This window comes from Pteropus vampyrus, unplaced genomic scaffold (assembly GCF_000151845.1).
Source record: "Pteropus vampyrus isolate Shadow unplaced genomic scaffold, Pvam_2.0 Scaffold15, whole genome shotgun sequence".
Classification (NCBI taxonomy): Eukaryota; Metazoa; Chordata; class Mammalia; order Chiroptera; family Pteropodidae; genus Pteropus; species Pteropus vampyrus.
Genome location: NW_011888796.1, coordinates 203402 through 217937, shown reverse-complemented (window position 1 = coordinate 217937; position 14536 = coordinate 203402). Strand labels below are relative to the sequence as shown.

Below are 14536 nucleotides of genomic sequence, written 5' to 3'. Positions count from 1 at the left end.
CTCTATCTTTTCTAGTTAACTTCTTTTATGATCTGATATGCGACATCAAGAAAAGCCCTAGATCCTGGCCCTGTGGGTTAAATCCTCAAAGACTGTGCCTTTCCTTCTTTGCCCAGCAGACTTTCCTTCTGTGCACTGGTGAGTGCAGCCGCTCGTGATAACTGCATCCAGAAGACAGAGCCATCGGCGGGGATGCAGTTGGAAATGCGTTTCTTTTAACTTTTGCAATGAAAATGCTTCCCTGTCTCCTTATACATGAGTGAGTTTGCCTCCCCATCCATGTCACATGACAGCTATCCATGGCATCCTGCCCTTACCTGCTAGTGTTGGAGTTTTGCTCCTCTAGGCCTGTTTTGGGCCCCTTGGCTGCATTTTGGATTGCCCCTCCCTCATTGGGGGGTGCTGCTGGGATAGCTGCTGCTATGATTAGGATTTGGGGTCACTGAGGCAACTACACCTCCTGGATGATTCCCCCACCCCCAACCCGGCACTCTTGGCCTGCCCAGAAACCGCGGGGTGATGTAATGACCTGAGGCCTGGAAAAATAAACAGCTCTCAGGGAAACCAGCGGTAGCCGTTGTAAGCAAATACCCCACAGCCACCTGGAACCTCACACATGACGTGATTGGAAGGAAGAATGAGTAATCCGGCAACGTTAGCAGCCGCGGACGGGTCTGGGCTTGAGTGCATTTAAAATATCTATATAAAAACAAACCCTTGATGTTTATTTCCATAACTGGCCTTCTGGATGTCTGCCCATCGATCTCATGCAGGTGTCACGGTTGGTCATGGCCGATAGGGTAGAGCTTGGGACGGGTGGTCATCCCTATGGCTTTTTCTCTGGCAACAGAGGCCTTTCTCAAGTTTTCCCGTGACAGGGAGGAGCTTAGCCCCTCAGTCCATTTTTACCTTGTTTTAAAATTAGCTCTTCCAGCTGCCTTGCACCTTCATCCCACGTCTGCTTGGAGCACAGAGGCGTAACGATGTGGAGTGTGGGGGTATGATCAACTTGCTTGACCAGAAAAGGTTTTGTTTTTTTTCTGTAGCTGAGTTTGTGTGCTTTTTGGTGTTGATAGCAAAGCGACATGTCCCTATGTTTTCCTTTTGGCCTCTGTAGATAAGAAATGGAAATCAAAGGTCCTGCCGAAGTTCCGTGATTGACTCCTTCCAACCTGCTAGAGGTCAGCTGCGGTCTCTGCTTTGGTCTGAATGTCTTCATTCTGTGCTTGTGACATGGCTTTAGAAGTAGGCAGGGTATAAATCTTATAAACACACTCACACATGTAGCATTAGTATTTTGGGGGCTGAGGAGCAAAGTTATGATACTTTATTTTGACAAATTAAAAAATCTGTCTCCCATCTCCCCATTGGCCTGTGCCCTCTGCTTCCTTCTCTCCTTAAAGGACAGAGTTTGTCAGGTCAAGGTCAACGAATTACTGAGAAAAACCATAAAGAAGACAGCTTGCCACTTCTCATTGCAAAATTGCTGTGAAGCATTTCATATTTTTTTGGTGGAAGGGTCATATGAACTCCCTTAATGGTATGAGTCAATAGAGATGGATCCTTGTTTAAACTTTGAGTGGATGTGAGTCAGTGATGCTTTGGGAGAAAAGTTTTTAAAAAGTGCCTATATACTCTACTGGGACAATCCATCCTAGGAGAAATATCTTTAATAGAATATATATCTTGTTTTCTTTCTACTCCTCAGTTTCTGTCTGTGTGGGAAGAAAGAGGTCACTGCTTCAGACAGTGATGCACTGTGCATGGCCATTTTAGGTTCCACAGAGAGAAATTATTTAGGCAGGCTACTAGGCCTGTAATTTTCCCTTACACCTCCTCACTCACAGCACTTCATCCCAGCCGCATGCCCGATTTCCAGAGCCCACTGCAAACACCGCTGTGAGTAGGTGCTCTCAGCTAGCGTTGGCATGTGGGATGGGCATCGTTAATTTTGTTCTGCGGTTGGAGTTTCTGAGCCACAGCAGGTTGGGCCACACAGCTGAGCATGGAGGGCTGTATGAGGTACAAGGGAGGGCCTGAAGGCCCCCAACAGCCTTGCCCTTCACTCAGCCCCTCCCTGGTACTTGGGGTCCACCGTGATGTGGGAAGCAGGGTTTGACCCTGGCCCCTAAGCCATGGATATTACACCCAAACCTGTCTAATTGTAATACTGTGGGCCATGAATGTGGTCTAATGTAGTACCACTGCTTCATTTTAAGTGAGAGAAAGGATCCCCGACTCGTTAGGGGCCTTGTCCAAGGTCACAGGCCCATCCACAGCTATCACGTGCCACAGCCTCTACTTGGTGCTAAGAAGTCAAGGGAAGAAATACAAGATATGTCTCAAGAAGGAGTTGACTGTTGGGCAGTGGCGTGCCAAAGGGAGGAGGCAGTCCCCCCCGGCGGGGAGGAATATTCTATCACAGAGATTGTTTTGAGTTGCTGGCATGGTGATCACAAAAAGAAGACTGATTCTTAGTTATATTATTATTTTTTTAGTTTACCTACAGTGTTCCCCCCCTGTTGCCTGCACCTGGAGCAGACTGTTCCCACTGCCTGCCTGTGGTCAGCCCCTGCAGTCTAGTTAGGGGGACTGGTCATTTCTGGGGATGGGTCAGGAATTCCGGATTTACTCCACATTTGCTGAGGACACTGCTACCTTAGATCAGCTAATAATTTACCATTTATCAACTTACTCTGGTGCCAGGTTAAATGCTTTACATATGCAATTGCATTTAATCCTCACGAGGACCCTATGAGGCATGGGCTGTTGTTACTCTGCTTACATAAGTAAGGAACCGGGGACGTTCCTTACTTATGTAAGCAGCGTAAGTCAGCTGCCCAAGGTCACAGAGCTAATGAGTTGTGGAGGCTGAGCCATCCGACCCCGAAGCTCATGACCACACTCTACTGCCTTTATTCCAACTCTTGCTGATTTCCACGAAACAGTGACAGAACCTTCCACGTGCTGGGCCCTGGGGTGGCGTGTGATAGGCATTTCCTCTTGCATTAAGCCTTGCCACAGAAGCTCAGTATCCCCCCACACCCCCCCCTCCTGTTCCTGGGACATCTTCCTTCTGACTCCCTGAATTCCCTCTGGTTTTGGGGAACAGCCACCCCATTGAGTTTTTATAGCATCCTCAGTTCTTCTGGGCCAGAGCTAAAGAACATCTTTTTTCTTGGCCACTTAGTCCGTCAGAAGGGCTTGCCTTCCTCTAGGGAAGAGCTCCGAGGTCCCTTTGTAGGTTAAGATTGGGGGATGATGTTACCTTTTTCACTTCATTTGGCTGCCTACTCTATGGGGAAAAGGGACTTTAAATTAAATGAGATGAAGAAACCCATTCCAGTGGAAAAGGTGACTGTTTCCAATGCATACTCTCTTTCTATTCTCCCTACCCCACACCTACTTGTTACACACCTGAGCATGATTTCAGGGGTTGACTTCGTTCCATCATTGATATGCCTGCTCCTTCCCTGGCCCTCCCAGGGCTGTCCCTCTGGGACTCCCTTTTTCTAGGTCTGATGTCTGCCTCTGTTCCAGAGGGAGCCCTGAGCGATGGTTCTATGGGCTCCCCTCCTCTTTGGGGGATAGTTTCTGGATGACTCTGAGACTCGGAAACTGGAAACGGCTGAGTGGCAGCTCGGTGCCGGACCTGATGGACAGCCTATGGTGGAAGGGCAGAGGCAGTCCAGCAAATGGTGCTTTGGAAAATGGTCCTCCAGGGGCCACTTGGCCCCGCCTGTTAAAAAGTGCAAAGTCCACAAGTAAGAAAAATAACCTCTTTACATAGTTGGCTTGAAACCACAAGTGCTAAAACACTGCGTGGCTAAATAAACAAAAGAGCCTGCTCAGTGATGTACCATTAATTTCTCCCCAAAACTATGGTTTTTACAGTATCTCTTCCCCTGGAAACTACACCTCCAGTCCTCGGGCTGGTCTTTCAAACACAGGAGTCAGTGCCTTCAAACCTGGTCCTCCCTGTCCCTCCTTTGGTTTCTGCCATCCATCCCTTCCTCGTCCCGATCCTCAACCACCATCCCGACGGCTCATGCCTCCACTCTCACGCCGACGCAGAGAAGCCGGGTGCAGGAGCCACGCGATTTCTTACGCCTCTGGAATTTCATGTTGCGATTTAGAGAAGGTTGTTTTTAACACATGGTTTGTTATTTTGGGTTATCGTTCAGCATTTCATTCATTTTTGATAAGCAGCTAGGCGGGTGTGAGGTATTTGAAGGGGTTTCAGGGTAATTGTAGGCAACACAACGCTAGTGTTTTTCCTGACTATTCTTGGCCTGCTGGGATGATTCCTCTTGCAATGAAACATAAATAAGGGCCTCTCGTTTTTCAGGCCGGTAACCTTTTATTGATTTTCCCCTAAGAAAATCCAAAACTTGATAGTCTGAGGGTTGAGTGTATCATTTCCCAGGATGACTCAAAGGGACAGATATTCTTTTTTCGGTGTCTGTGGTCTCATCCCCACCGTTTGGCATTTACTGAGCAGTGGGTGGTCACATCTCCGAAGTGTCAGGCTACAGCAGAATTCTGTGGCTGGGGTTGGCATAGCAGGATTCAAGCAATGGCGGAGTTCTTGGACTAAATACTCTTTGTGGATTCTTTAAACTCGAGAATTCATGGTTCTGCCATGAATGAGGAGCTAGGGGCCAAGAAGGGGTGTGGCGAAGGATCAGGAAGGATGTGACAGAGTCCCCGCTCTGAAGAGCCTACAGTCTGGTCAGGTCACAGTAGCAAGGGTCAGGGGTGTGTGCGTGAGGGAAACAGATATTCAGTCACGGACTCAGCAGAGGGAGATGTCACTCTAGGTTGAGGCCCTCAGGGAAAGCTTCAGGGATGGAGGGAGGCTGGAATGAGCGTAGGTTGAGATCATATGGCCAGTTCTCTCTTCTTCCTACATTTTACAAAACTTTTCTGACCTTTCCAGAGCCTGACGTGATGCCAGCACATACCCAGTATCAGCCTATGTGAGAACCTGGGCCCATCAGGCCCCTGACCTCCTCTGCATCTTCTCCATAAGCCCTAATCACATGTGTTTCTTGGGATCCCCCATTCAGTCTGAGACTCAGGAGCACTCTCCTCTCTGAGGACCTTGTCTTCCACCCAGACAGCTTCGCACCCCACTTTTCTCTGGGATGAGCAATTTTGGGTCAGGATGGCCTGAGCGGCCACTCTTGAGCCCTTGATTACCGACTGAGCTTCCACTAGGAGGAGCCTCCACCAGGAGGAGCTTCTGGTTCCTGCTCTGGAAAGATCTCAGCATTTATTGAGGCACCTTCTCAATACGTGTTTCTGTGGCCCGTGGTTCTTCTTGGTCCTTCTATGTATGGTTTTCTGGTCTTCTTTTTTTTTTTTTTGGCTCTCATTTTTCATATAACTTGGCTAGGCTATGGAGCCCAGTTTGGTCAAACACAATTCCAGATGTGGCTGTGAATGTATTTTTTAGATGTGATTAACATTTAAAATCAGTTGACTTTAATTAAGGTAGATGACCTTCCAGAGTGTGGGTGGGCCTCATACAACCAGTTGAAAGCCTTAAGAGCAAACACAGATTTCCTGAAGAAGAGGGAATTCTGTCTCTAGACTATAACATAGAAATCCTGCCTGAGCTTCCAGCCCGCTGACCTGATCTATTGATTTTGGATTCAAGACTGCACCATTATTCTTGCTTGAGTTTCCAGCCTGCTGCCGATCCTACAGGTTTCAGACTTGCCAGCCCCCATGATCCGGTGAGCCAATTCTTTAAAAATAAACCACTCTCTTCTCATCTCTCCCTCTCTCCCTTTCCCTCTCTTATTGGTCTCGTTCTCTAGAGAACACTGACTGCTACTGTCCTTCTCCGACTACTGTCTGCTCTCTCCACCCATCTCCTTGCTGTCTCCATCACCATGAGGTTTCCCTGCTCTCTCTCCAAAGAGTTTGCTACATGACTGGCTCACCTGTACCTGCTGACTCAGGTGTTGGGTTACTCAGCATCTCAGCTCTTCTGTCTGCTCATTCCTTTAGCAGCAGCTCCTCTAGAAGGCAGCAACCAGAAAGAAAGACCAACCCAAGGGCCTGAAACTAGAACCTTCTAATGTTTATGTTTGTTGGCTCTTCCTTCCTTCCTTCCTTCCTTCCTTCCTTCCTTCCTTCCTTCCTTCCTTCTTTCCTTCCTCCCTCCCTCCCTCCCTCCCTCCCTCCCTTTCTTTTTCCTTCCTTGGAAAAAGAAAAAGAAAAATATACAGGAGAAAATGTTCCCAGAACGAAGGGATAAACTCTGGGCTAAAATCAAGATTGGAGATTAGCTGAAGATTTAGGCTGTCCACGCTCCCCTTTGCTCCTAATTACCACGAGTAATTGAGAGTCTCAGAGGCCTGGGCAGACAGATCTGTTCTCCATGCGTATCCTGTCTTGGCTGGACACGTAAGAACCAGTGCCCTGGGCACAGGTTTTATGTTTGTCTGGTTCAGCCCAGCTTTTCTCTCTCCCGTCCCCCTCCCTGCCCACCCCTGCCCCACTTCAGTACTGCTTTGCTGTGTAATTGCTGGTAGAGAGGGTGGTGTATTTTCTGGTAGCAAAGGCTGGACCATGTTCTCATTTCTTCCACAGGATGCTTTTCTGTTGTGTTTCTTCTCTTAGTCAGTCAGAGGTTTCTGAGTGAAACTTAAACTACCCATTGCCAGGTAGGGAGCGATCTGGCTCTCCTTTCTCTGCACCATCCTAGGATAGGATCATAGGGATGGGTTTGCTTGAGTATGTAAGAATGTGCAATCACGTATTGCTGTGCTCCCTAGACAGACCTGCCTGCTGTTCCCTCTCCCCTGCTGTTTATGCCTTTCAAGTGTTTACAGATAGTCCTAGCCCGTTCTCATAGTCATCAGGCCAGACCATCTAATCTAGTCATTCTTCCCTGAACGTTCCTAAGCAGAGTTCGAATGTTTTAGCATAGTGAGTGTTCACTTCTGGGGAGCTCCATCTCTGACCCAGTGGTTATGAAGAGGCCCTTGAAATCGAGTCCCTGCCTTCCATTCTGGGAGGTGACTTCTTGGTATCTGGGAAAACTGATAGTTGAGAATCGTAAGATTCATTTGGGAGGGGACTCAGAAAGTTAGAGGGTGAAAATGGCTCCAAGGATGGAACTGGCTTCTGGGTCCTCAGACACAGAATGAGCTTTTGCCCCTTGGTGTGTGTGTGTGTGTGTGTGTGTGTGTGTGTGTGTGTGTGTGTGTGTGTGTGTGTGTGTGTGTGTAATGTGCCATTGAGTTAGTTCTGACTCCTGGTGACCCTGTAAATGAGTGATGTCCACAACGTCTTGTCTTCAACAGTCCTGCTCAGCTCCTGTAGACTTGTGCCTGTGGCTTCTTTTATGGAATCATCTGAAGGTTAGCCTTTTTCTCCTGCTGCCTTCTATTTTTCTCAGTGTTATTGTTTTTTCCAAAGAAGCCGGTCTTCTCATGACGTGCCTGACATAGGACAGCTTCTCTTTTGTCATTTTTGCCTCCAGCAATGGTTCAGGCTTAATTTGTTCTAGGACCCACTTATTTATCTTTCTGGTGGTCCAAGGTATCTATAGAGCTAAGCATTTTTCTATTGAATCAATTTCTTTCCTATCATCTTTCTTTGTCCAATTTTTGCCCCCATGCATACATAGTAATTGGGAACAAGAGGGTGTGGATGATCTTAGCCTGGGTCTCTAATGACACATGTTTGCTCTTGGTGATCTTTCATAATTTTTTCATTCATCCTTGCTATGTACTGATTAGAATTTATGTGACCTCTGGAGAAGCACCAGAAATAATTGATGATTGATTGGTTGGGTCTGAGAGGGCTACAAAAATACTTGAGGGGTAAATTGATAAAGAGTTGAGCAAATCTAGGTGTTGCAGTTATCCATTGCTGTTTAACAAATTACTGCAAAACTTAATGGATTAAATAAAAATAATTTATTCTTTCTAATGTTTCTGTGGGTTGGGTAGGGGGATCCTTGACTGATTCTACTCAAGCTCACCCCTGTACTCATCCGGCCGAAGGTCAGCTGGACTGGAATGTTTAGGATGACCTCACTCACATGTCTGGCAGTTGGTGCTGGCTGTGGGCTGAGCCGCTTCAGTTCTCCTTCCATCGTCCAGTGGGCCGGACTGGCTTCCTCACGTGGTGGTCTCAGAGTAGCTGCCAATTAAGGGGAAGCAGCAGCTTAAGGCCTGGAACTGGAAGTCACATACTGTTATCTCTGCCTTTTCCATTGGTTAAAGCAAATCAGAGTCAGTGTGGATGGGTCTGACAAGGGATGCATACAGGGGACTGTTATTCATTGGGACCGTTTTGTAACGATCTGCCACACCACGTAAAAGAAAAATACAGGTTAGAATAAAAATCAGATTAGCCTTGGGTGGTGAGAGATGATATTGCAGAAAGGTGAAGAGCACAGTCTGGGAGTAGACTGCCTGGGCTGGAATCTCAGCTCTGCCACTTCCTAGTCATATGACGCTGAGAAAATCCCACAGCCAGCCTGTGTTCCTGGGTCCCCTCTGCTCAGTGAGGATAATAGTAACACCTGTCTTAGAGGCTTGTCATAGGTTTAAAGTGAGTTAACACAAGTAAAGGACCAGTACCAAACCTGTACTTAACACTCAAATAGGTGTTAGCTATTAGTATTCATTTTACTCTTCTGTGATGGCAGGTAAATTACAAATTTGGCTTTAAGTTTTTCGATTCCAAGGCAAAGAGGGAAAATAACTCAGGTACACAACTTGTGGTGGGCTTAAGCTTGACAAAAATGATTTTGGAAGAAGCTGTGCTGTGTTGAATGGGCAAGTACATGTTTTGACACGCTTGGTTTTGAATACAGCAGATTTGGGGTAGTTTGCAAAGCGACTGACCTAGAAAAACTTCACACTATAAAAATAAATATATCTTTTCTTGAGAGCAAATAATTAGAGGCAGGACTATCTAGAAGTTAGCAAGGCAGGCTTGATTTTCAAAAGCCCTCAACTGGAACCCCAGCCCTCCTCTCTCTGGCCTGAGTGAACTTGGAAAAATTCACGGATCTCTCCAAAGCTCAGCATCCTCATCTACAAAATGGGCAGAATAATAGTGCCCAGCTCACACAGATAAAGAGATTAGGCAAGTAAAGCCCTTAGTCTATTGCCTGGCACATACTCAGTGAATATTTGCTTTGACTGTCATTAGTTTAAAGATGGTTTTAAAGGAGATTTTTCCCTCTGTTGGAAGATAAACTGTGTATTCTTCCCAAATAGTTGGTGCTATTATTATAAACCTTTCCTGTCTCTCAGAGGGGGACTTGTAGGGAACTGTCATAAAGTAATAAGCAAGCAAAGAAGCAAACAAACAAACAAAAGGGTAATAAACCCTGCATTTAACCTTCTCTCTGATTCCACGCCAGCCCCCATTTTTCCAAATTAGAGAGCTTTCTCATTTGTATGGTTTTTATTCTCCACTGAACTTGGTGCAGCTTCTATGGGAGCTGGCTGCAAACATTTCAGAACAGCCTCGGGACTTCCAGAAATCTGTCGACAGCCCCCAAACCACAGCTCCCACCTCTTCTTAGGTGCTGCCTCTCTACATTTCTGCAGTTTCAGGATCCCCAGTGGTGTGAAGTCAGGTCCGTCATTCGCTCTGCCTCTGGGGAAGCTTCCTCCCCCACTTCTTTGCGTCTGGCTTTCCGTCTGATTTATGGCTTTAGAACGTTGGCCCGCAGGATCTAATTTAAAGCCTCTGTCAGAGGTTGTTGCACAAATGAACGTGGTGCCAGTCAAAAGCTGTTTGCCTTTGGTTTTGCTCCTCGGTCGCCTTTTCTGTGGCATGAAATACGAGGTTGGAAAATAAGGCTACCAAACTGGGTTCGGGCAGCTGTTGAAGACTCTTACGTCATCTCCTGGAAGGTGCTATGGCTCCATCCCAGCCAGGGGCTCCCGTGAAAGCTATGGGTCTTCAAGTCAGGTTTCCCCAATCCGTTTATGTCTCTGCCTCGAGAGGCTGTTCTGGTGGTAGTTATAATTGGGTTCAGAGTTCCTACCTAGTCTAACATCTGTCAACTGTTGAAAACTCCTGTTCCACTAGCCAAGCAAAGTCTGTTTAGCTTTGCTGTGTTTGCATTCTGAAAACAATAGTATTTTTTTTTTCATTTTCCAAGTTGAAGATTATATTTTAATAGTGAATGTGCTATCTGTACCTGCCTCCTGACCCTCAGATATTCTTATGCCCCTAAGCAAATATTCTCCTCACCCTGTGGTGAGAATCCCTGGGCTATTTTGCTTCTCAGCATTTTTCTTCAGAGTGAGACAAAGAACCATTTCCCCATCATCTGACTTCTCTCTCAGACAGTGTCGAGCTGCTTGGTGTCTCTGTGCACACCTACAGTTTAAAACACTGGCACTGTTCACATGTGTGTCATTAACAGAGCCATTATTTCAAAGGGGGTGGCTCCTTTAGAATTGAGTTTCTCTTACTTTGAACATTTATGCTGCTGTTCAATGAGCAGCATGAGCTTCTAGGTGGCTGATATCAAATTCCTGGCCCTAAGAATGGCATTTTTGTAACACTGTGAAAATTTTATGGCATGCCCAAGACTGTATTCCTGTCATCTTCTTCAAGGGGGAAAGTTCTAGAATAATGTTCATGAAAGAAATAAAGTAATAAAGTAAATAAATAAATAGATAGATAAATAAGTAGATAAAAAGTAATAGTACAGGTTTATGATGTGATCCTTTTTATTGTAAAAATACAAGTAGGTGTGTGCCTATGTATTCGCATTGTGTGTATGTGCATAAGAAAAGATCTAGGGAAGGTAGTGTTTAACTTTAGTGGGTTTTGGGTAGTGTTTAACTTTAGTGGGTTTTAGTGGATTATGGGTTTTTCAAAATTTTCTTTATAACGAGAAAAGAAACCAATGCTATTTATTTTTAATAATTAAATGGGAAAAAACAACACAAAACAAGACAAAGCACAGCACAACAACAATAACAACAACCAAAAAAAGAGAAAGGGAGGTTGACTGGTTGGCTGGGTAGAATTTTCAGGTCAGGGGCATGTGGGCCCGAGGCTCCCTGAGCTGGCCTTGCCTGGCACAGGCCACCACACACTGCCTCAGCCTGGGCCTGGCTCCCGGGGAAACCTGGTGTGGCTGTGCAGACACGTTCACGTGTTTCTTGAGGCTACTGAGTGCACACACCTTCTTGGGGCCTGTTTCACTCTTGCATTGGGTGGAAGCAGTATTGAGTAACAGGAGCACGTCCATTCACCTTACTTTGTCCTGCCCTCTTGGAGGCTGGGAAGGAGTGGAGTGGGGCCTCGTTTCTGTTCCCGTTGGGCATTGAGCATGACTACCACTAAGGCTGGAAGCCCGTGGTTTTGTCCTGCTGCGTCTGGGCTTGGGAGGGTGTCCACGCGCAGGCACTCCTGCGTCAGCTCATCAGCAGCTTGGGGCTCGCAGGGCAGTCAGGCTCCTGCACCCATCTCTCCTGGAGCCAGCAGCCAGGAAATCCACTCCCGGGACAAACCGCTGATCTGCTAAGGAGCAGCCCTGCAGTGCCTGGCTAGAACCTACCGGGTATGAATGCTGTTGAACTCTGGCGGTGGAGAGGGCACTGGCCCTCTCTATGGGCTGGTGTGGCAGACACTGCTCTCTGTGGTGATTCATCAGCCAAGCCATCGGTTTCTTGGGGCCAGACCGGGTCCTTGCACAGAAAGCAGCAATGATAAGTCACAGGAGTGATTGTCACCACAGGCTGTGTCTTCTCTTGCAGAGAAAGTCCACTCATGTGACCAGGAGAGGCAGAGTGCCCTGGAAGAGGCCCGGCAGAGTCCTCGTGAGGGCATTGTCATCCCCGAATGTGCCCCTGGGGGGCTCTATAAGCCAGTGCAGTGCCACCAGTCCACTGGCTACTGCTGGTGTGTACTGGTGGACACGGGGCGCCCGCTGCCTGGGACTTCCACACGGTAAGTCCCACTGAGCCTGTCCTGCCCCTCGAGTGGACCCTGGGGCAAAAGGACCAGCTTTCTGTTAGCTGACCCCTCGCCCATCCCGGCTTTGCTGTCCTGGCTGGTGGGGGTCTTGGCACTAGGCAACCAACATTTCCGTTCATGGGCAGATGAGGTTCTGGTAGAAAGACCTGGGTCTTGGATGCTGGTCACGTGTTTGTCCCTTCCTAACTGGGAGACCTTGGAGAACTAGTTAACCTCTCTGAACCTCAGTTCACCGATGAGAAAGTTATTGCTCTGCCTGAGTCACTAGGCTCTATGGATCAGGAAAGGTCTCGTGTGCAGACATAAGGTGACATCAGTGTGCCTGAGTGAATAGAAGGACATGCTGAACATGTCTCATTTGTAACTCTGATGCTGGCATTGCCTCGTAGCTGCTGGACAGTGCAGGAGGTATTTTACTGCCAGCCCTGGGAGCTCTAGGCTTAGTGACAACACAGATCATTGCTGGCAGTAGTGGCTAAAGTCGGCTCAGTTCCCAGCCCGTTCTCACCCCCCATATCTCTCTCTTCCCAGCTACGTGATGCCCAGTTGCGAGAGTGATGCCAGGGCCAAGAGTGCGGAGGTAGACGACCCCTTCAAGGACAGGGAGCTGCCAGGTGGGCGATGACGCTGTCCCTTGAGGCACCTCACCTCTTTCTGTTCCACGCCTCCTTATTGTATGAAGATGGCCTCTTTCCCCATCTGTAAGCTGTGCCGCGGCATCACAGGAGCTTGGAGCCAGGAGCCATGGGATCTGCATCCAGTCTGGGAATTGTCCCTAAACACATTGTTTCTCCTCCTTGCCCTTACCTTTCTACCTCTAAAATGTAGTCATTGGATGAAAATGCCACCCCTGCAATTCTTCAATTCTTTCTTTATCCTCTGGTGATTGGGACGATGTTCTGGAGGCCGTGAACCCTTTTTCCCAGGACTGGGAAGGGAAGAGCACTTGCAGGGAGGGGCTGTCCTGAGGGGTATGGGTGGTGTTTGTTGCCCGTCCTGCAAGGTGCTTTGGTAATGATCCCTAAGGACCCAGGACTGCCATTGGGGCATGACACAAGAGGTACAGGCAGGGAGCCCAGGACCTCTACATGGCTGCTGTGCTGTGTTTCCCCTTATTTATAGTGTCCTCTGCCGGCGAGTTACTAGAAAATTACTGAATGTTGGTAGCTTGGAACACTGTCATCTTAATCAGCACAAATGCAGATCAGTGTAGGTGGGAGCTGGGACCACCTCCCCATTCCCCATCAAGACTCCGAAGTGAGAGGTGAACACAGAGGATCCTGAAGGTCAGGGGGCTTCCAAGTGCGGTGTGAAGAAATCACCCCGTCACAAGAATGAACTCGTGGAGGCAGGGTACCTCCTAACCATCCACTCAGCACATATGAATTGAGATGTGCCAGGCACTGGGTATTATCTGGTGATCAAAATTGGCATGAGACTTATATAGTGGAGAAGACAGAGAGTACACAACTAGATGAACACAAACATATAAACAGTGGTGACAGGTACTCTGAAGGGACAGAACAAGGTGCTGTGAGAAGGGCGGGGAGAGTCCACTTCAGAGTCTCCATCTTCTCTGAGAAGGTGGTGCTGATCCAAAGATCTAGAGGATTCGCAAAGAGAAGAGAATGAAGTAGTCACCGCAGAGAGGGGGACCGTAGGTGACGTGGAGGGCCCACGCGGGGCTGGCGGTCATGAATTTACAGGGACACCCATCTCCCCAGTTGTGTGGCGTGTATACCAGCAATGCTAAGCCGCGTGGGTGTAGACTTGGATATCTCTGTGGGCCTGTCTGTGAGAAGGTTCATCTGTGCTCGGGGTCTTGCTGGAACGGTGCAGTGGAGGAGAGAAACAAAGGTCTGAGAGCATTCATAAGGGAGCTTTGATCAATGTAATCTCAGCTGGACGAGAGGAGACGTAAGAAAGGGAGGAGGTTCTTAGATGGATAAACTGGTAGGTCTACTGGAGTCAGCTTTGACCATTTGGGGTTCTGTCTGTTCCTTGAGCTCCTTCGGCACCTGATCCTTCCTGAAGAGCAGCCTTTTCACACTCTAGTGTGACCGCTTGGTCATACTGTACTGGAAGTAGCTTGAGTTCCCCAGTAGATTGTGTACTTCACAAACACAAGGACCTGGTAACCTGTTCTATGCCTAACATTTAACATAGTGTCTGAATTGATAGTCAGCAAAAATTTGTTGAATGGAAGAAAATGGAAAGCATTATTATCCATTTAGTCCGATGGTCCCTTGTGGGCTGCAGGTAGAGAAACTGTGGCAGTTTATGAGAATCATTTGAGCAGTCGATGCTTCCCGAAGTGGATTCTGTTGTATAAGAAGGATCTAGCAAGGTTTGGGAAATGGTCGTTGAAGAAACTGTTTACTTGATTATTTACCTGGCATCTGTCTTCAAATCTCACCTTATCTTTCAGGCTGTCCAGAAGAGAAGAAAATGGAATTTATTACCAGCCTACTGGATGCCCTCACCACTGACATGGTGCAGGCCATTAACTCAGCAGCACCTACTGGAGGCGGGAGGTGAGAATGTGAGCAGGACTCGG

General features: G+C 47.7%; 1 protein-coding gene across 3 annotated transcripts in view; it reads left to right on the top strand.

Moving 5' to 3' along the window:
• Positions 1-14536, top strand: part of SMOC1 (SPARC related modular calcium binding 1) — a 140362-nt gene that overhangs the window by 108133 nt on the left and 17693 nt on the right. For all 3 annotated transcript variants that reach the window (XM_011383601.1, XM_011383608.1, XM_023526685.1), the window contains exons 8-10: positions 11760-11952; positions 12511-12593; positions 14408-14513. In XM_011383601.1, coding sequence (XP_011381903.1) covers positions 11760-11952; positions 12511-12593; positions 14408-14513 — 382 coding nt within the window. The remainder of the gene's footprint in view (positions 1-11759; positions 11953-12510; positions 12594-14407; positions 14514-14536) is intronic.